The 21,684-nt window shown below is 39.1% G+C and overlaps 1 protein-coding gene across 1 annotated transcript in view; it reads left to right on the plus strand.

Annotated features, from left to right (window-relative positions):
• The window catches only part of KIF6 (kinesin family member 6), a 173,044-nt gene that overhangs the window by 143,064 nt on the left and 8,296 nt on the right, over nt 1-21,684 (plus strand). Inside the window, 4 exon segments of the mRNA XM_059835476.1 lie at nt 198-248; nt 17,267-17,351; nt 18,350-18,485; nt 20,097-20,185. Coding sequence (XP_059691459.1) covers nt 198-248; nt 17,267-17,351; nt 18,350-18,485; nt 20,097-20,185 — 361 coding nt within the window.

The following is a 21,684-nucleotide window of genomic DNA, read 5'->3' on the forward strand; positions in this document are numbered from 1 at the left end:
AGAACCAAATTGTGCCTACTTGTTTACTTGCAGTAGTGAGGAGAGAGCTCAGAAAACTATTTGTTCTGTGGATCACAAAAAAGATGCCTTAAATTGGCCAGCAGCACAGGGGTTTTCAAATGGTGGGAAATAAGCAATGATTTAATTGATTTTTAACATTTTGAATTCTAACTATTCGCATTTTTTGCCTTTTACAGACCATCTGAAAGGAGAAATAACCCAGAGGCACATTCAGAGGGCAGCTCTAGGTAAGAGTAAAACATTTCAGATACAACAGGATACAACAGGGGCAACAAGCTCTCACCCAGGACTGAATCTGCTTGTGGGACAGGTTGTATTTTCTATGAGTTTTTGCCACAATATTTCTGCAATAGTCCATATCATAAAGAACATGGTTTCTGTGATGCCAGAGATTTGGCTCCAGAGGCATCTGATTTTATGGGTGGTGAGAAAAATAATGCAAAAGTCTTATAGGTTTGGGGGTTTGGTGTTGGCTTTCTTTCTTTTCAGGGTGAAGAATGCAAGAAGAGAGACATCTAAGCTCTCCTCATTTTTAGGTGTTTTTTTTTTTTCTTTCTGATGACTCTAATTTGAATTTCCATTAACAGACATTGATTTGTCCTGAGACAGCTTCTGGCCATGTTGCCACCATCTGTCTAACATCCTTCTTAATTTTCCTCATTCCAAGAGGGACTGAAGGCATATACAGGTCATTTCTTTCGCATCTAGTTATAGAAGTTGAGAAGTTATTTCTTGCAGTTTCTGTTGACACAGCTGTGAAGCTAAAAGTGTCTATGTAGGTTGTTCACATAAGTGTAAAGTCATCCAAATTTGGTTTAAGATGCTTTAAGCGGACTCCACTGACTTTGTACTGAAACAGTCTAGGAGTGTTCATATGATAATTCCACTTTTGGGATAGTAAACTTCAGCTAAAATGTGAGAGAAAACTGCTGGGGCAATAACAAGCCCCCCTCACTTAGATCCATAAAAGAATCCCAAAATATGCCTTCTTGGACCTTCTTCACATAAAAGATGGAGCTAACTCAGACCAGATTGCAGTTGATGGTTTTATTTCTTTGTATACATAATACAGCAAACAGTATTTGTTTCTTAACAAGAGACAGAAATTTGGGGGCTTTCTTTTCTCCCAAAAGTCAGGAAAATAAGTTACTGCAGAGTAGCAAAATAGTTTCCTCTTTCTCATTTAGCTGTGCATCTCAGGCTCTGTTGATGATGTTATTACTTTATACCTTTATCCTTTTTTATTTTTATTTTATAATCAGCACTGAAAATTAATGCTGTCCATGTCAATAAAGGCTGGGAGTCAAACTCAGTTTATTTTGATCGGTATGAGAAGGGGAAGTGAAGGAGGTGCTGATCTCTTCTCCCTGGTATCCAGTGACAGGATGTGTGGGAATGGTCCAAAGCTGCATCAGGGGAGGTGCAGATTTGATATTAGGAAATGTTTCTTTACCAAGAAGGTGGTCAAACACTGGAACAGGCTTCCTAGAGAGGTGATCAATGCCATTTAAGAAGCATTTGGACAATTCCCTTAATAACATGCTTCAACTTGGTCAGCCCTGAAGCGGTCAGGCAGTTGGACTAGATGATCATGTAGGTCCCATCCAACTGAACTGTTCTGTTCTGTTCTGTTCTATTCTATTGTATTCTAGTATCTGAAGTTCAATCTAAAGGTGATATCTTCAGTATAACATGGAATTCTTTCTTTAATACACTCCAGGTTTTAATACTGTCTATTTACTGATTTTATGCCACTTCAAGACGTTACATCAAGATGAATCATAGCAATGCTGTTTATGAGAATTCCTTATCAGTGTTTCAAAAAATGAAGTGATGTATTCTGACTGTATGTTTCAATCTGCATGATAACATCTGGTCTTGTATACTGATTTCTTACTATATAGAAAATTGTGTTTCAAATGCTGTTTTCAATAACTATAATCTAAGCTGCTTTTCATAAAATAGGTAAGCATAATTTTTTCATGTCCTTAGGAAATGACATAGTAGTGACTTTACCAGCTATACATTCACATTGTAAATATTCTGTTAGTATTCCACAACATAGCAGGCAACCCATGTGTTTTTGACTTTTGTTTTGAGCCTTGCTATCTGCTTATCATTACTAAGTCTGGACCGCACAAAGTATTTTCCAGACTTTTTTTCCCCATTCATTATTCTTTTAAACACCCTGTATATTTTGACTTAATATTTATTCTATGAGTTGGGGAGTATTATTTGCCTGCCTGCCTTTTTGGATGAATGTTCTTCCAAGGAGTAACAGGTGTCAAGTCTCCCAGGATCTTCTTGATGACCAGAATGTCATCAAGATATTTTTAAATGAGAACTGCATGGTAAAAAGCCTAATTAAGACTCTGTTGAAAGCCCAACATGAAATAAACCATGCCATTGTTTCAATTAGAAACCAAGTTAAAATCTTCCAGCTGCCTTTTTTTTTTCCTTAACTTAAAGCATTTTATGGTTAAAACTCTTTAAGAAGCTATTCTAGTTGGATTTTAAACAGTGTAGATCTGTTTCCCTCATGGCTATACTTAAGAGGTAGATTTCTTATTGAAGGAAAACTCCACTACTTAGCCCATTGTTCTTAGCTATCTCTTTTAAAACACAATATGCTGGGACTTAACAAAGGACACAAATAGATGGGAGGTTTCATTGGAGGCAAGGGAGTGCTCCATGTTTTTCAGTTCACAACCAGAATCATTGAATACTTTGTGTAAAATTGCAATCATGCATTCTCAGTGTGACTTTCATCTTTATTAATTGGAAGAACACCTTATCATGCAAATAACTTCTTTTATTCAGTAAGATCTTTCAGAATAACATGCTTAACTGCAGTTTTAGGCAGTATTTAAAATTCCTTTGGCATGCTTAACTGCATTTTTAGACAATATTTAAAATGAAATAACGTGCACACTGTTGAAGTACTGACAGAGCAAAAGCATTGCATCACTGTGGTGGGTTGACCCTGGCTGGACGCCAGGTGCCCACCAAAGCTGCTCTATCACTCCCCTTCCTCAGCTGCACAGGGGAGACAAAAATATAACAAAAGACTCATTAGTCGAGATAAGGACAGGGAGATCACTCATCATTACCATCACAGGCAAAACAGACTCGACTTGGGGAAAATAGTTTAATTTATTACCAATCAAAATAAGAGCATGATAATGAGAAATAAAACCAAATAATAAAAACACCGCGCCCCCACCCCTCCCTTCTTCCCAGGCTCAACTTCACTCCCAATTTTCTCTACCTCTTCCCCCCAGAGCAGCACAGGGGGACAGGGAAAGGGGGTTGAGGTCAGTTCATCACACGTTGTTTCTGCCGCTCCTTCCTCCTCACACTCTTCCCCTGCTCCAGCGTGGGGTCCCTCCCACGGGAGACAGTTCTCCACGGACTTCTCCAACGTGGGTCCTTCCCACTTCCCCTTCTTCATGAACTGCTCCAGCATGGGTCACTTCCTCAGTGTGCAGTCCTTCAGGAACAGACTGCTCCAGCGTGGGTCCCCCATGGGGTCACAAGTCCTGCCAGCAAACCTGCTCCAGCGTGGGCTCCTCTCTCCACAGGTCCACAGGTCCTGCCAGGAGCCTGCTCCAGTGTGGGCTTCCCACAGGGTCACAGCCTCCTCCAGGCATCCATCTGCTCTGGCGTGGGGTCCTCCACAGGCTGCAGGTGGATATCTGCTCCGCTGTGGACCTCCATGGGCTGCAGGGGGACAGCCTGCCTCACCATGGTCTTCACCACGGGCTGCAGGGGAATCTCTGCTTGGGCGTCTGGAGCACCTCCTCCTCCTCCTCCTTCTTCACTGACCTTGGTGTCTGCAGAGTTGTTTCTCTCACATATTCTCACTCCTCTCTTCCCTGGCTGCCCTTTCCCAGTTTTTCCCCGCCTTCTTAAATATGTTAACACAGAGGTGCTACCACCGTTGCTGATTAGCTCAGCCTTGGCCAGTAGCAGGTCCATCTTGGAGCTGGCTGGCATTGGCTCTATCAGACATAGGGGAATCTTCTAGCAGCTTCTCACAGAAGCCACCCCTGTAGCCCCCCTGCCACCAAAACCTTGCCACACAAACCCAATACAGTCACCAGCATGCTTCTTGGTGGAAAACATGGAAGAAAAGAGTGGAAACAAAAGCTTTCCCTGGGGTTTGCAATGTTGTAGAAGGAAAACACATATTTTATATGACTCCAGTGAAGCATTATCTTAGGATGCTTTAAACTAGCATTTCGGTAAAATACAGGACCTGATTCTTCATTATCTTATTTCAGTTTTACATTGATAGAACATGATTTGATTACAAACAGACAATCAGGCTAATGTAATAATATTCACCAGCACTGGGGGAAGACTGAATCCTAAGTTGGACCTGCCTGGTGACATAGGAAATCCTATGACATACTGTAACGGGAAGATACTTCTATGGGGATGCAGTCATGCTAGCAGAGACATGTTTTGTACAATAACTTTCCATAACAGAAGCAACTGAACTGAGACTATCACAGTGTTGCCTATTCGACTACATCCCAAGTAGAGGCCTCTGTTGGGTCAGCTCTGGAAATTAGGGAGGACCCTCTATCATACCCTGGCTGATCTGTCCATATCAGCAGAAATGTTTAGTAAATCTACAAGTCCCCCGGCTGTTCAGTCAGTTTCAAACAGATCCTTACAAAGCGTCATACACAAAAGGGTCATTCATTATGTGCAGTATGAAATGTGTTTTCTAAATTAACATGAATGGTAGAGTCTGCAGCCAGTGATGCAGTATCTTCAGCACAGCATGCCCATCGTTAGAGTTGCAGTTACTTTATCAGTTTAGTTGAAATGCAGTTTTCCAGCTTTCCGTTTCAAATATTTTTCTTATTCATCTTGTTCTCCATGAGCCTCCCTTCTCTTTTTATGTAAGTTTTGAAATCTGGGCTAGTAGCAATCTGTCAGTTCTTTTGGGATTTTTCCTGAAAACATCGAGAGATGGCAAAACCTTTCCGCTTCTGGGAAGGTTTGTTGGGACCAAATTAATCTCTTTCTGTCCAACTCCGTTGTCTCCGTAGAGCTATTTGAAAAGAAAAAAAATAAGTACAATCTAACATGAGTAAAGATCGCAAATAGGTTCTTTGTAACAAATCTGCATCCTTTGCAAGTATTTCAGCATTAAGGCCCAGTTTTATCAACAGTTTATTAAAAAAACCCTTTTTTTCCCATGTTTTGTAACTTGGCTTTCAGAAATAAGATTTTATATTTCTGCTGTTATTCAAAGAGCTGTTCCCAAGTTCTTTTTTAAGCAAACTTCCTTTGAAAAAGCCCGTTCCTCATGAAAAATAAAATTACTAGGTGAGCCAGAAATAACAGATATGTTTGAATCCCTGAAAATGCATACCAGCATTTGATTTAGAGTGGCAAATGCCTGAAAGCAACGATTTGGGCATCTGTGATTTTATATTTGGATTTGTAACACACATTTGTTTTAAGCAAAAATAGGGAGCTTTCTCCTTATCTTTGTCCCCCCTGTAGCTTTGTCTACATCATCTTTTCCTACATTTTCAAAGTTATGAACCTGTTCTAAAGTTATTAGTATCACTTTATGCCCTTGTTCCTGCCCTGCTGTGTTTCTTTATAGTGTGTTTCATTCTGCTTCCTCACCTTCCCTTGATTAGAAGTGAAAGAACAGCTTGATCAGTACCAGAATAAAGCAGGGACAGAGAGTGCTGTGTAATGCGTCAGGGTACTACTGCAGGAATAATCCAGCTGGAGTTAGGAAAGAATTTCAAAGTTTGTGGTGCTCTGAGAAGCTGCCGCTACCATATGTCCTATACCTGATGGGATGAAAATATGTTGTCTGATTCATTTCTGCATATCTGGAGAGGTAGAATAGGGAGCTGATGTTCCCACTTGTCCAGAGTAAGATATCACAGAATCACAGAATGGTTTGGGTTGGAATTGACATTTAAACATCATTTAGTCCAACCATCCTGCCATGGGCAGGGACAACTTTCACTAGATCACAGAATCACAGAATCACTAAGGTTGGAAAAGATCATCAAGTCCAACCATCAAGCGACAAACACCACCATGCCCATTAAACCATGTCCCACAATGCCTCGTCCACACATTCCTTGAACACCTCCAGGGATGGTGACTCCACCACTTCCCTGGGCAGCTTATTCCAGTGTCTCACCACTCTCTCAGTAAAGAAATTTTTCCTAATATCCAGCCTGAACCTCCCCTGGTGCAACTTGAGGCAGTTTCCTCTTGTCCTATCGCTTGTCACTTGGGAGAAGAGACCAGCACCCACCTCTCTGCAACCACCTTTCAGGTAATTGTAGAGAGCGATGAGGTCTCCCCTCAGCCTCCTCTTCTCCAGACTGAACAACCCCAGCTCCCTCAGCCGTTCCTCATAAGGCTTGTGCTCCAGACCCCTCACCAGCTTTGTCGCCCTTCTCTGGACACGCTCCAGCACCTCAATGTCCTTCTTGTAGAGAGGGGCCCAAAACTGAACACAGCATTTGAGGTGCGGCCTCACCAGCGCCGAGTACAGGGGCACGATCACCTCCCTACTCCTGCTGGCCACGCTGTTTCTGATACAGGCCAGGATGTCATTGGCCTTCTTGGCCACCTGGGCACACTGCTGGCTCATCTTCAGCCGGCTGTCAGTCAACACCCCCAGGTCCTTTTCTGCCAGGCAGCTTTCCAGCCACTCATCCCCCAGCCTGTAGCGTTGCATGGGGTTGTTGTGACCAAAGTGCAGGACCCGGCACTTGGCCTTGTTGAACCTCATCCGGTTGGCCTCAGCCCATCAATTGAAAACCCTGTCCAACCTGACCTTGAACGTTTCCAATATAGCCCATGCCACTAGAACAGCTGGGCCACGATGTTTTTTATCTGGTGAGGAGATAAGGTATGTTTAGGAAGTGTGTGATAGTTCTCTCTGCAACCATAGCAGCATCCTACAGACATATATAACATTAATCAGGCTAATAATTAATAACTGTCTTGAACTCTTCTGCTGTGATCTGTGTGAATGGAAAGCACATAGCACTTCCAAGCTGCTGGTTTGCATCTGACTTAATCTCTTACTCAAATAAATCCATATTTAAATAAAATGAGCTCAGTTTCTTTCACTGTTTTACATCTTGTAACTGAGATGCCTTTTAACTTTGTTCATATGAAGCAGGAGAGTCTTGATCTGTACTAATGCCATGAAATGAAGAGACAAAAGTGTTTTCAATCACAAAATGACAGAAGCTAAGGGAAGTGGCAGTCTGTGTTTTCCCACACAAATCCAATTCAGTCCATGGAGAATAATAGATGGCCTGTTTTAAGACTGTCGTTCCTGGTGCTGAAAAAGGATATCTTATGTATGGGCTAAATAAAACACTTTAGAGAAATAATCTGTTTGAAGTCCAGAATTTTAAGATTATTTTTACAAGAGATAAAGCAACATGTCCCCATTGCTGCTAGGCACCCAGAGATGCTTCCTCTAAAACCATGTAGGTGGATTGATCTATTTCCAGTCTGTAAAATATGCTACTTTTAGCCAAAAAAAAAAAAAAAAAAAGAGCAGTGTAATCAGTTTGCAATGGCCTCAGAATAAGGGAAAGATTTCTCCTAGAAATTCCCAATTTTGACATGCACAATATTTCTGTGTGTTATGTTCTTCTATATATTTGTGCTTGAAATCTCAAGTGTGTTTTTGTAAAAGTTTGCTGCTTTTGTGCATGCAGGGCACTGATTTTATACCTGGGATGACCTCTAGTGGTATCAAGGCCACTCTTTTTGGTGATGGGTTTCACTTTTTCAGTCTTTCTGTTTCAAAGGAAAAAAATCAGAAATGCTTTGGTTTTTCTATTTTTGGAATTCTGAGACTGACAGAAAGCTGGTAAGATTGTGCTTGTTAAAAAGGATGATGATTTTTCACTATTGCTAAGACAAAGATATCAATAGCAAAACTGGCTGAAAATTCAGAAACAAGTGCCTGTTTGCCTTTTTTAAAATATGAGTTTTATTCTGACAAAGATAAAGATACTTTTTAATTTGCTTTGTGCAATTATTGTAACATCTGAAGTGCTTTTAGAAGTATGTCCCAAAGCAGTTTTTAAACAAATGCTTGAAATACTGATGGACAATTAATTTTGAAAAAATTTATAAGTAGTTATATAGGATATTATAAGTAGATTAGAGGATCTTTATAGCTTCTTGATACTGCAACGTATTTAAGTAATTGTAGTTATTCCAGATTTGTCTTGGAGGAAAAAAGCATAGACTTTAACTTGTGGTAACTGTGAAGTTACACACCATAACAGACTTACTCTCTTGGTTTCACATGCTATTTTGTTCTTCAAGTCAGCACAGCGTATGGCTAAAGCTCTGAGCTCTTGAAGAGCTTTTGTATTTTTGTATGTACGAAGTTCTTCTGTAAAGACGATCACAATCAGGAAAAGGAATCACAGATTCGAAGCAGCAGCTAGACAAGCAGCAACGATTCCCTTGCAGCAGTAGTTGAGGTTTCTTCTTAGGTAATATATTTTGGGGTTTTCCCAGTATTATGTAGGAATTAAGTTTAAAACTGTAGGTTTATATTCTAATAAGAAGACACTTCTTAAACCTGTCCCTTCAGGCCTCAAGCCCACACAGACCTTTCTTTCCATAAGTTTCTCTTCAGTCTTTCTAGGGTGTTTTGTAGTTTTATTTGTTGCTGTGTTTTTTCTGTTACTCTTTTTAGCAGGTATTACTAGGTGCAATGCTAAATTACAGAGGCAGCCATGAGTTTTCTCTTTCATTGTGTCTTCAAGAACTGCATCTTTACTGGAAATCTTTGCAAAACTGTTCTTATGAACTGTCAGAAAATGCTGAGATTGCTTGTGTGTTCCTGTTAAGCTTCCCATGTGACCCACTCCACTTGAGCTTATCAGATCTCAAAAAAGAGCAGAGACATCTTTGGATCAAGTGATATTTTTATTAGGAGTCATGAACTTGTAGCACAGCTATCCAGTTCTCGGTTTTATTTACATTGACTTTAGCATTTCACTGTTGTTGGAACAGCTTGCAGTCTCTGTAAGCTTTCCTGCAATAAGTATTTCTTCTGAAATACTGAAAAGTTCACTGTGAATTGCATTATTATTTAGGGACTCCTTCTGGTGACTAGTAAGTAAGCAAGACAGAATCTGGAGATGAAGCTCTCAATTCTCTAATTTGGTCTACTAAAATTAAGATATTAGGAAAAAGATGCTATGAGGATAGTTACATGTTGAAAGAGGTCCTCAGAGAAGTTTGCATGATCTCTGTCCTTGGAGTTTTTCACTACATGTTTGGCCAACCTAGTCTGATTTAGTTTTCACCCAACTTTGAGAAGTAGGTTGGACCACACAGCCTTCTAAGGTCCCTTCCAACCAGAGTCATTCTGTAATTCTAAGACAGGACTTGAGGTGGAGTGAGCAGAAAATAAATTTTGTTTTATGCACACAGTCTACTGATTCTAGGCGTAAGCTTGTTTGCTTTAGCTTTAGTATATCTCAGAGTAGCCTCTCTCTATTGACTCTAAAAAGTTGGTAGGATAACTAAGAGTAACTTACAGTTCAATGTGCTGCAAACTTCTTTCTTCTGGCCATGTCCAGTGCCTGTGTTGGATGGCTTGACTAGTTCTGTATCAGTCAAGGTTTCCTCCATGAGAAGTCTTTGTGACAAACAAAAGTTCTGTAATCTGATGAACCATAAACAGCAACTGGAGCTCTTTCACATCTGTATTTGCTTTGATTTTTTCAAGGTAAAGGTCAGATGTAGAATAGAAATTTCCATCTGATCATGTAAAGCACAGGACAAGAAATGAATGAGAAATAGCATGGCTGCAATATCCAGTGTTTCAGAACAAGCTGCAAATCTGGTGAAAAACTTCTTCCATTTTACATTTTGCTGAAATGGCTAAAAGAAATTAATTCACTACCTCTTTGCTGAAAATTTTTAGCATGTTTGAGATCAAAGAAAATAATGACTTGGAACAAGCAGTTACTAATAATAGCCCACAAATGTGCAGAGGTTGGATATACTTCTCCAGATAAGAATCTTGTGCATGTTGTAATTGTTTCTGGATGTGTCAGGATTGTCTCTTCTCAGTATACAGTACAGTGTAATTCATCTGGCAGCTACCAGAACACGGACCTTAATGTTACTTTCTTCGTAGGTAATAGGAAAGAGCTGTCTGAGTTATGAGTAATACCTAAATACCTGTATACTTCTTGCACCTTCTTGAGCTGGTAGCTGTTCTGCATCTGCAGCCAATGTGTATGTGCATGGGAGGACCAGCAAAGATGTGGCACTCTATGTGGGATATGAGTGTGGCCAGCAGGCGGAGAGGTTCCCAAAAACATAATCTGGTCCCCACAACTGCCCAAGTTGTATACGACCCTGATTTAGCACATGTGCCAGAACACTGAACAACTTAAAAATTAATTTTCTTAAAGAATAATATTCCTGCTGACACGAAACCCTGTGGTTGTGGCTTCAGAAATTTTCTGGAAAACTCATACATCATACCAACTTTTAGAGAAGCATTCAGGAAAATCTTTTAGAGGGCTAATGGAATAGCCAGGTGGGAGAGTGGAAACAAAACTTCTTTAGTACTTTGGTCTTTATTGTACACATAATCGAGGTGGGATCTTAGCACATATTCTCTGCCATTTGCACAGAAAAAAAATCAGATACATGTTAGAGGTGCTTCAGGCACAACTTTTGTCGTATATGGGGCAAGGGTTAAACTAAATACTGTACAGTGCAACCCTATGCTCATAATATATTGATTTCACCAACAATGGTGTATTTTTCCTTTCTGTTTTCCATCTCCTCTACTTCCCTCTTGCAGATTAAAGGTCTTTTACCTTGTAGCAGAAAGATCAAAATTGTTCAGGCTGATACTACCATATACGTTTGTTTGGTTAGTATTCACCTCTTGAATCAATGTCAAAACCTCTTTTATTGTCTGGCTTGAAGTAACACCTCAGTTGCATGATCCATCTATACCTATACACAGCTGAAACAGCAGCATTTAAGTATAACACACGTATGCTTATTTTTCCTTACTATTCTTTCAAATGACATTGCTATAAATTCAGTGTACAGTCCAAAATAAATGCTTTTGTGCATTGTCATGAGTGTTTTCACTGACAACCACAGCCAGAGTTCCACACAGAATGCAGGTAAAACACCCGTTATTTTTAGAAAACATTAGACCTATTGAATTGATCCCACAGTTGCGGTGTGCCCTGCATTCCTAAATGTGACTTGCAAGCACAGGATTTACTGAGCATGCCTATGTATATTGCTTATGCACAGTAAGGCTGGCACTTCTCAGAACTGAGAACTGTACATCTGCTTATCTGAGAATCCCCAGCAAGAAATATGGATGCAGTAAGCTTCAGTATCTCTTCTATGCTCTGTGACATTCAGTGTGACTGCACGTTTAACAGCCTTAGATATTTCTTACTCTCAGTGAAGTTGTGCTATATAATTCTCAGCCAAATTCTTATCTTGACCAGGCATTGCTTTACAAAAGTTACGGTGCTGCCTTACTGCAACTGCAGTCTGCACATTGGTGGCAGTGTATTTCTAATGTCTGAGCTTCATGATAAGCAACCAACATCAGAAGTATTTTCCAGACTTTACTTTCAAAACAAATGTGACAAAACTTAGCAAAGAGACTTTTTTTTTCCATGTAAGCTCTTGGATGTTGTAGAAATGAATGCTAACAAAGCCTCAAAACTTATAGATGATAAACCACACCCCTTCTTGGGAGGCAGAGAAAGATCATTCAAATATGAAGTATGGTTTTATCTAATATTATGAACAAGATAAATGATGTAACAATCATCCCATGTAATCAAATGGTAAAATGTGTTTATTAAGTGTAGGCAAGAATCTGAGTTGTTAGGGGTTTCCTGACTAAGACCAACTATGTTACTGTTCCACTAGATCAACTGGCGTGTATGGAACATATTAAACTTGAAGCTGCTTTTTTTTTTTCCCCAGTACATTGTACTTGTATATTTGGAAACCAACAGAGAACTTTTAGCCACAATGGTTTCAGAAACTTTCATGGCTTGAGTGCAGCTGACGTGAAGGCAACGCCTTCTGTTTTACATGCCATGTATTTTCAGGAGCAAATATATAGATGACTAGTTTCAAAGAAGAAACTTGAGTGAATTGAAGTGTGAGTCTGTATTTAGCCAAAACAGCTCACAGAGGCTGGAAAAAATAGCTCCACTTTCTGGGTGTGCATTGGAAGTCAGTTAGTTTGAGCCAATATTAAGCCAGTAAAACAGTAAACAATACAATTATGCAAAGAAAAGCAGCATAGCGATGGACCCTTTTACTAAAATCACTGATTAAAATAAAAAGAAAAATCAACAAAATACACATGCCCTTAATCCCACACACATGCACAAACTTGTAAAGTCCTGAAAATAGGACAGTTTGTTTCAATGTATGCTCAGGACCAACTGGCTGAAATTTAAAAAAATTATTACATTAGGATAAGGGGTAAATTGCTCTAAAACCCACAATAGCAACTTTTCCAGACATTAGGCTATTTTCATCTTCTCCTAAGTTTCATTGTGCATGCCCCCCTTTGCTTTTGTAGAAGGTACACACGTGGTGCCCGGTGACACACATAGGTTGACATGGCCAGGGGAGGAATAAGAAAGAAAAAGGGGAGAATTACTTATAAGCTGATCCTGAATAACAATGGATGGGTAGCTTTTTCAAAAAAACCCAAATGACAGCATACGCTCCAGTTTGAAAGCACTAAAGCCCAGGTTTGCCAAAAGCTGCAAAGCTGATAACTAAAGCAGTAAAAATATTAACTGGATACTTAAGTCAATTCTAAATTTGGTTACTTCAAGTGACTATAAATCTAAGCAGATAAACACAAGACTATCCAGTGAAAAAATGAAAATCTTTGACTGCAAAAGTACAGCTGGAGGGCAGGGCACAATGTTATTTGAAGCACGACAATAAATCCCTAGGAGCTTGACTTATAGGATACACTCAGGTCGAGAAATATATGAGCGCCCCAGAGAGTATAAAGTTCAGGGTCACAGAGAGTTTCTTGCAAAATTTTCTGACTGTAGACAAGAATCTGCCAGAGTATTTCAAGTTGTTGCCAGCTTGCAGTAAACTATGGTGATAACACTTGGTATCTCATGCTAGAAATAGTGGGTTTCATCCATGCTTGCCATATTGCTTTGAAATAGTGATCTAGTTAGCAGGTGCTATCATTTCTTCCTGGTACCGTAAATTTACTGCTTCCTGTGCTCCAAAATTGGCCCTTTCATTAGAATAAAATCATTATATCTTAAAATGCCTCTTACAATCTTCTTTATCAAAAAAAACCCCAAAACTCACAAACCTTTATGATAAGAACTGAGTGTCAACTCATGCAGAGCTCAGCTTCCTCTCTAAGCAGGCAGCTGGTATCAATTGTATCCTGTGCCTCACTTCACCAAATGCGTTGTATCTGAAGATGAAACAAAAACAGTTAGCCTGAAGATAAATATAAAAGTTGCCAGCTATTTCACTACCCAACGTAGCACTGTCAAAACCTCTTCTTTACATCATGTGTCTCAGTACTCTCACCAAAAGACTTCACAACATAGGATTTGTAAGTTTTGCCACTTAGCTGTATGTGCAGTTATGCTAATGTAAAGGAACTAATACTCCTTATGAGTACGTTGCTGACTTACGCTAAAATAACTCTGTTGTATAGAATTGGATGGAGGTATGCCAACAGAAACTCCTAGTATACACAGGGGCAATGTTTTCCTAAACAAGCATGTCATACTTCCCCTGCACCCCTGAAACCCAAGTCTGCATTATCCAGGATGAAATTGCACCAACTGCATTCGTTTCCCAGGAGAAGTCACTGGGGCGCTAAAAGAGCGTGTGATATTGCTCATCAGCTGAACGGCTCATCTCAGTTGATCCACTAAAAGCATAGAGGAAGACTGTACAATCAAGCTTCATGTGATAAACTGTCAATCAATGAATTAGAAGTCAACCCTGAGTGAACAAAGCAGATATCACTTTGTGTTCTTCTGTGCAGTTGCAGAAATGATATCTGATAGTTAATATTTCAGCAGTAGTCCTCTGCACTTTTTAATGTATTGCAAATTTTTAATGTATATGGGCAAAAGTTGGTCTCATGAATTTTCAGGTTTTTGTAATTTACATGTACGTTGTATATATGCAATTAATACATAGATAAAATGATTTGATGTTTTAATAAACATTTTCTTTTTCTGCATGGGCAGGCAGATATATACGATAAAAAGAAACTCTTTAGAGGAATAAAAACTTGTAGCAAAAAGAAAGTATTTCTTCTTAGGTATCTATCTAAAATTTGTGAGTAAATATTATGCTTTCTGTGTTTTACTGTCTATACACTTAGTTGTCCCTCTCATGTTATTTGAAAATAACTGAGCCTGCTTACTGAAGAATGCTAACATTAGACATCAGGTACATTGAGCCAGTAACATCTGCCTTAGCTTCCTAGCTTCAGCTGTAGCTGAAATTGCCTGGGCTTGTGGGAGGAGAGGGGTGTGAGGCAGCAGCAGCAGGAGCCCAGGGGCAGAAAGAGGCTGCTGCAGGGATTCAGGAAAGGTAAAGGGGAGAGGGGACAAAAGAAGCAGCAGGGAATGAGGAGAGGGCAGAAGCAGCAGTGAACAAAAGGGTTGAAATACACTCCACCAGACCATAGGTCTCTTTTGCTTGGTACATCAGTAAAGAGCCATGTGTTCATCTGTATATATTACAGTAGGCAGATTCAAAAAGGTGTAGTCTTTAGAGCAGAATGCTATTCAGTTCACAATCACATTGTTGCAATGAGCAGGCATGACAAAAAGCTGAAATGGAGACTGCAACAGCATGGGAAAAGACACCAGAGAACTTCAAAAGCAGTGCCCAAGTAGCCATGTTTGGACTTGACTTACCACTAGACTTCACCTGACACTGTGATCAGATCTCTTCTGCTTTTGTGACTGGAACACAGTGATGGATGTCTAAGTCTTAGCCATTTACTTGATGAAATATCCAATGCTATTTTTGCTGCTGGGGTGCCATCAGCTTGCAGTGTATTCATCTCTTTCCATTCTGTATATATGCAAAACTTTGTGCTGCTTACCTTGCCCACAGCTGTGTTTCTTGCTTTCATCACCAGCATATTGCTAGAGATAATGGGCATAGTTGTATTCAGGGTTGAGGATGCTGGGGCCTTTGTGCAGTAAAGGTACTTGTGTCATCTAAAAGACTTTATTATTATTTCTGAAGGTAACTTGCAACCAAATAAACCCTTCTACAGCATGTAATCAGCAGCAGAAAAAAATTTTCTTGGTGTTTTTATATATAAGTGACAAAATTCTGCCTAAGTTTGGCTGCCCTTTCAGAGCTACTGCAAAAATATTTTTCCAAGTACTAGATGTCCAAATAAATCAGGGAAGGAAAGCTGCAATATTATGGCCTTGCATCACTCTGTAATGACAGAGTGGTCAGGATTTGGTGATGTTTTCATGTAGGGAAGTCCTCACTTCAGAAACAGCATTAACATTTTAAGATGTTACTGTCTTCCACGCTGTATTATTTCCCTTCATTATAAGGGGCTAGAGCTGCTACCTTCTCAACTCAGACACCGTAACAGATTGTGCAAATAGGTCAAATGCACTTCAGTGTGGTCGGGAGAGTCCCCTTTAACCACTATTGAAGATGGCTCAAACTAAGCCTGGCTGGCTTTGCACGGAAACATATTAAGGATGCTCATGTGGTCTGTGAGCATGGCTCACTTAGGAGGCAGTAACTCCCTAAATCTTTTCAGTTTGTTCCACAAAAGCACATTTCTCTCAAGCCTGGATGCTCTGTATTCATGAAGGTCAGAACAAGTGTGAAGCCTCAGGAGCTCTGTAGTGTCCCCCCACAGGTTCCCTGTGTCATTCTGCGCTTTCCCACATTATGCCTTCTACTGAGGATGAAATCTGACAAATCAGAAAATCCTGATCCCCTGTAATCATTGAAAGGTTTACTGCTTTTCCACTACAAATGTCTTCACCCTATCCTTCTTTTGCAATCTGCACATCCAGCAAAATCTTTCAATGTATGAAATGAGAATTGTGCACGGGCTTTGTCCACCTTGGCCACCTGTATTAACATGCTTGACCTAAGTACTCTAAATGAAATGAAATGCTTTTCAGCTTCATCTGTGTTAAGCTACAGGGTGCTACAACAAAAGACTAATGGTTTCAGTTGGCGCACTGACAGATGGAGAGGGGTCATTACTGCCCTCTTGTTCCAGACAGAATTCCTCTCCTTGAAGAGAGGTTGCACTCCTCAGGCCTCATGACAGGTTGACGTAGAATTTATTTTCTTGGCAGAAATAATAGTCAGGATGGAAACTTGAATGTATTGTAGAGCAAATCTTTTGTTTCTTTCATTTTTCTACAGTTAAAAAGGTTAACCATGTTTTCTTGGGAACCATAAAATATTCTCACTCATCCTAGAAATAGAAACTGTTGTAATACAGTTACAGGAAACTTTACATTTCCTTTCACTGCTGAACATATAACTCATGATGGAAAGACTGTTTTGCCATCTCTCAGAATAAGCATATTGTGTATTGCATGCTAAATAGCTCTGTTATAGGAGGGATAGGGAAATCCTAAACTGCTTTCTTAGGTTAACTTAGGCTTGAAAAATTTCTCACATAGTTTCAGGACATTTTCCTTATTTATACTAATTGTCTGAATTTATTGCTTACCAAAGTTAACTTCTCCTTCAGGATTTGTATTTTACTCTTCTTTCTGTTACTCTATTTCCAGGCACCAGCACAGCTGGTGTATCTTCTTTTTGCAACAACTTTGCTGTGCTGGTCTTGTCTTTTTAGCCAAAACTGTCAGGTTGAATGTATTTGATAGGGTTTTATGCCAAAGATGAACATTTAAAATGGACTGGCAAACTCACTTTTATTCATATCTAAACGGAATATTCCGGTCTTTACTGAAAAAAATAGCAGTGGTTATTGAGTGTCTCGTATACTACGTAAGGCCTAAATAAGGGATTTGAAGAAACATTTCCAGAAGAAAGAAATGCTTAATGACCCCCATTTCATTACCTACTTCTTAAAAAAATAGTTTTTATTCTAATTAAAAGTTGCTTCTTTTGACATCATATGGCCATTCCTGACATCTGATCATTTCTGCTGTAGCTGTTTCCAGTCCTTCTGAAGAGCTAAATATGCTTGATCCAGTAGAAGAAAAACTTCGAATGCAAATTGAAGAAGAAAAAAAAAGGTATTACTTCTGTCTCAAACTTCTGCCATCCTTCAGAAGATAAATTATACTGATAGCATAGTCCAATTACGTTTCTGCACAAACAGCTGCCCCCGGGGTTTTCTCTGACATTTTAAAAATGTCAGCTTTGTGGTTCACTAATAGTTTTTAAATTTGTGTATATGCCGTTGGTTTGTCTGTAAGATGCCACAGAACATAAGTGGGGAAAATTTATGCTTGGGCTAATGGCTAAAAATAAATAAAAATAGCTTAATGTCCTCCCTGAGGATTAGTGTTAGAAACATATTTGAATCCAAATGTATTGTGAACCTTTTTGGTTGATTCAGAAATGTCCTGCCTTCCTTGACCTAAGGAAAACCTTTAGGCCATACAGGATTGACTAAGTGTAAATACTATGTGGAATATGCAGTGGTTAACCAAATCCTTGCTCTAGTGTCGCTGTAGCCAGGAGGATAAAATAAAATAGATGCAAGGATATCAGTTCTAAGTAATTTGCTAGCATTTATGTTATGTGCAATCTGTGAGGAAACTTCCGGCTATTTCATACTACTGGTAAATCTCCAACTATATGTTAGCCAAGAGGCCTCGTTAATGAAGCTTCCATCTGAAAGGGGAATCAGCCTCAGCTCCTATCTGAATCCAGGCTGTGGCAACCAGTTGTTTATTAATGGTAACATGCTGAGAAATCAAAATAAATAATTGACATATTTGATTGAAACTGTATTTTAATTGTTAATCAATATTGATCCCACTTGAATTTCACTCATTTCTTTAGTGAAATAAAAGCTTTGTGAGATAAGTTTCTTGTACTTACTGTCCAGCGAAGGTCTATAAAATACGAGATGTCTCTTCCTACCACCACTCTGTCTGTGTCCCTTGCATCTCCAATTATTATATATTCTTTTGTAGTTTAAATCTGTAACTCTTCTAGGTAGGATAAAGCTTTGTTCAGATATGTGTTGGAAGATCTGTAATACACTTTCTTCTTCTCATATTAGTTATCAAACTATGTTCAATCGCTTGAAAAGGCTGAAGGTAGAGATTGAGCACCTGCAGCTTCTTCTGGAAAAAGTCAAGATGAAGCTGCAAAAAGACTTTGAAGTCTGGTGGTCTGAAGAGGCAATAAATCCACAGGTGTGAAATCACTTCGTATTTCTTCCATTTTCATGTAAATGTAACATCTTCAATAATTTCTTAAAGAAGTAATCAATTGACTAGATAGAAAGGAGTATGAAGGATGGGATTTGGGGCCTGATTCACCTGTGCTTATGCTGATCTAGATCAGACAAAGGTAGTGTGAATTATGCTTGTATGAAGCTAACACAAATGAAGTAAAACCCTTGCTTTCCACTCTATTTTCTTTTTTTACATTCCCCTAAACAACGTGATTGAAAGCCAAGAATGGTCCCAAAATGCCAAAAACTCTGAAGAAACAAAACAAATAGAGGAGATTGGAAAAAATAATCTTTTTTACTGCTAGCAAAACTGATTTCATCAGGTTTATGACATGCGTATTAGAAGATGGCAGCCATAGCCGTAATATGGACAAATCCCAGCAAACATAATTGGTTTTTAGCTTCCTTTGTTTGCAAAGACTCCAGTAACCTTTCAGCTTTCCTAAGCTCCCAGAGGGTCAGCAGTTCTCAGCACAGAGCATGCATCCCCTCACTCTCTAGCTGAGGCCCACCACAGCCATCATGGCCTGTTTAAGAACCCAGCAGAAACAGAGTGCTCTAATTTAATGACTTGTGTAAAAATGAACTAAAGAGATGTCATTTTAAACAGTGTATTAGAAGTTCATATCACAGTCAGTCTGAAAGCTACACAGTTTCACAAACACAGGAGATAGTACAAGAGGGTCCAGAGGCGGATCAACTGAAACAACATAGCTTTCTTAGGCTCCCCTTTTGACACTTTTTTAATGTCTTCTAAGTAGTGACATGGCATCTCTCAGCAAAGCACTGCCATGAAATGCACATCAGCCTAATGAAAAAGAGTGCTGAGTGCAGTCCATCCCATATCATTTATTATTAACTGGAAGAGATTCACTCCTTGGGGAAAAGTTGTTACAAACAAAGAAGTGACTAGCCAGTATTTTGTTTAATTCTTATGAGTATAAATTTAAACTGTATTTTTAAGAAAACAGCATAAAGTAAATGTGGAACTTAACACAATGAACTTAGTTATCCATAAAGTGCCACCTAACTAGCTTAACTTCAAGTTATCATTGCAAAATACTTTTAAGATTAAAATCCCTAACCATATTAGTGGCAAAGAGGATAATGTTTTAGTCCCCTTCCTGTCAAATTTTTTAGGCTTTTCAAAGCACTTCAAGCAATATCCTTGAATCCACTGGAGCACATTTTTCTCGATCCCTTAACAGGAGAGGTCCAGGATTCAGCCTCTCATGATTCATCAGTAGAAGATTAGAAAACTGGAAAAAATAATTGGGATTGATTTCTTGGATCTTGACCTATCTATACATCTGAGCTCCCTAAGAAACTCAAATCAGTGAACACATGCTGTTACATATTAAAAACCTGTAACTTGAGCTTCGAAATACTTGAAGCAATCCTAAACACTTTTCTCTTTGTTCAGAAGTGTTTGTCCAAGTGAAGAAAATACTGTGTGATTCAGACTCTGTGTTTTCTGAATGAGTCATTGCCTACCTTGTTATTGCTGAGACCTGTAGGCACTCTAAAAAAATCCTGCCCTACATAATTTTGTTTTTCAATCTAAACCCAGCAGGAAAAGCCAGAGATGGTTAACTCACCAAATACCACAACTGTTTATCCCCCGTTTATCAAATCCTCACAACATCTATCAACTAACAGGTAAATTGGTCATTTTTCTCTTCCTTACTTGTAAGAAAATGCAGTTTTAGTAGAAGTGCAGTTCACCAGAATGCTTTTGCAAATATCACACTCAAACGCTGCATTTCCAGTTACAAAATAAATGACTGTGTAGAAAATGAATTTTTATCATTCAGTTATTTTGCAATCATATTGAAGGTAGCTTACTGTAACTCAGTTCTTCCGACTTGTTGGTCTTGTGTCCCTGAAAACCTGTCACAAGGGACCCCATGACAGATAGCTAAGAAAAGCAAGCCTGTTATCAGTCAATTTTGCTGTATGAGAAGACTATATCTCCTTTGAAATGTATTCAGGGGGCTGCAAACCAAAAAAAAAAAAAGATTAAAAAAATATTTAGTATAGAGCCTAGATAGATTTGCTGTTGAAAAATGTCCTGGTGCTACATTTATGCAGCATATTATTCCACAATGATACTGCATTTGATATTGTAAAACACTGGTGCATCCTCTACAGTAGAAAAATGTAATCATCTTGGTTGTTTCTTCAACAGTCACTTCTGATTTCAAAACCTCTAATTTAAATTTGCAGTAATAGATCTTTCATAGCCTTCAAGCAAAGTAGAGAGCAGAAAAACACATACCTGAATGTGCAGGTTTCCATATTCATTGACAATAAATGGAGGTGTTGTCTCTCCTTCCCTCTTCCTCTCTCCCTCCCCACCTCTCTCTTGCTCTCTTTTTCTCCCTCTCTCTCTCCCTCCTTCTCATGATACAGTTAATCTTTCTCTGATAAGTGGCTTTACCTACAATTTTATAAACATACTCTGCATAAATAATGTTTTCTGCTTTGCAGCAAACATAATATATCGTACATAACATTAAATAATGAATACTGGATTTTCTTAAAACTGTAAAATAAATTCTAATTTTTATTGTAAACTTTCATGTATCTATAGTAAATGCTCCAAAACTAGTACAGAGAATGAAACACATAATCCTCTAAAGTTGTCTAAGAAAGCATTTTCAGATGTCTCAAACTGATGAAAACCGACACTAGTCTTCTCTACTTTGGTTCAATTCTTATTCTATGTTCTCTGAAGGCTTAGGCACTATTCGCTTTGCAAATGGCTGGCAGGTTTTAGTCCTAAGTCGAGCTGTTCATTTCTGGTTTTAGGCTGAAGGTTACTTGTCCCACAGAAAAGCTGATGGAACAGAATGTGAGAGCATTTTTGGTCTAGCTTAGCACAAAGCCAGCCAAATTAGCTCAAGCAATCCATGACTGTCACTCTCTTTAACTTTGTACTGAATTGAACTAAGGACCTCTTGCACAACCTCTCTGCCACATTGTTCTTGGAAACAACAATTTCCAGTTGCTGTGCTGATGCATTGCTCAGAAGGGTGATATCTTTTGCAGTCTAAGCTAGAATTAAAAAGAACATATGATAATGCCCAGGCACTTCCCAGTGCAGTGGGAGACTGGCCTCCAGGAGCGGTGATTTCTCCTTTCTCCACCCTAGCTTA

The sequence above is a fragment of the Gavia stellata genome, chromosome 2 (assembly GCF_030936135.1).
Source record: "Gavia stellata isolate bGavSte3 chromosome 2, bGavSte3.hap2, whole genome shotgun sequence".
NCBI lineage: Eukaryota > Metazoa > Chordata > Aves > Gaviiformes > Gaviidae > Gavia > Gavia stellata.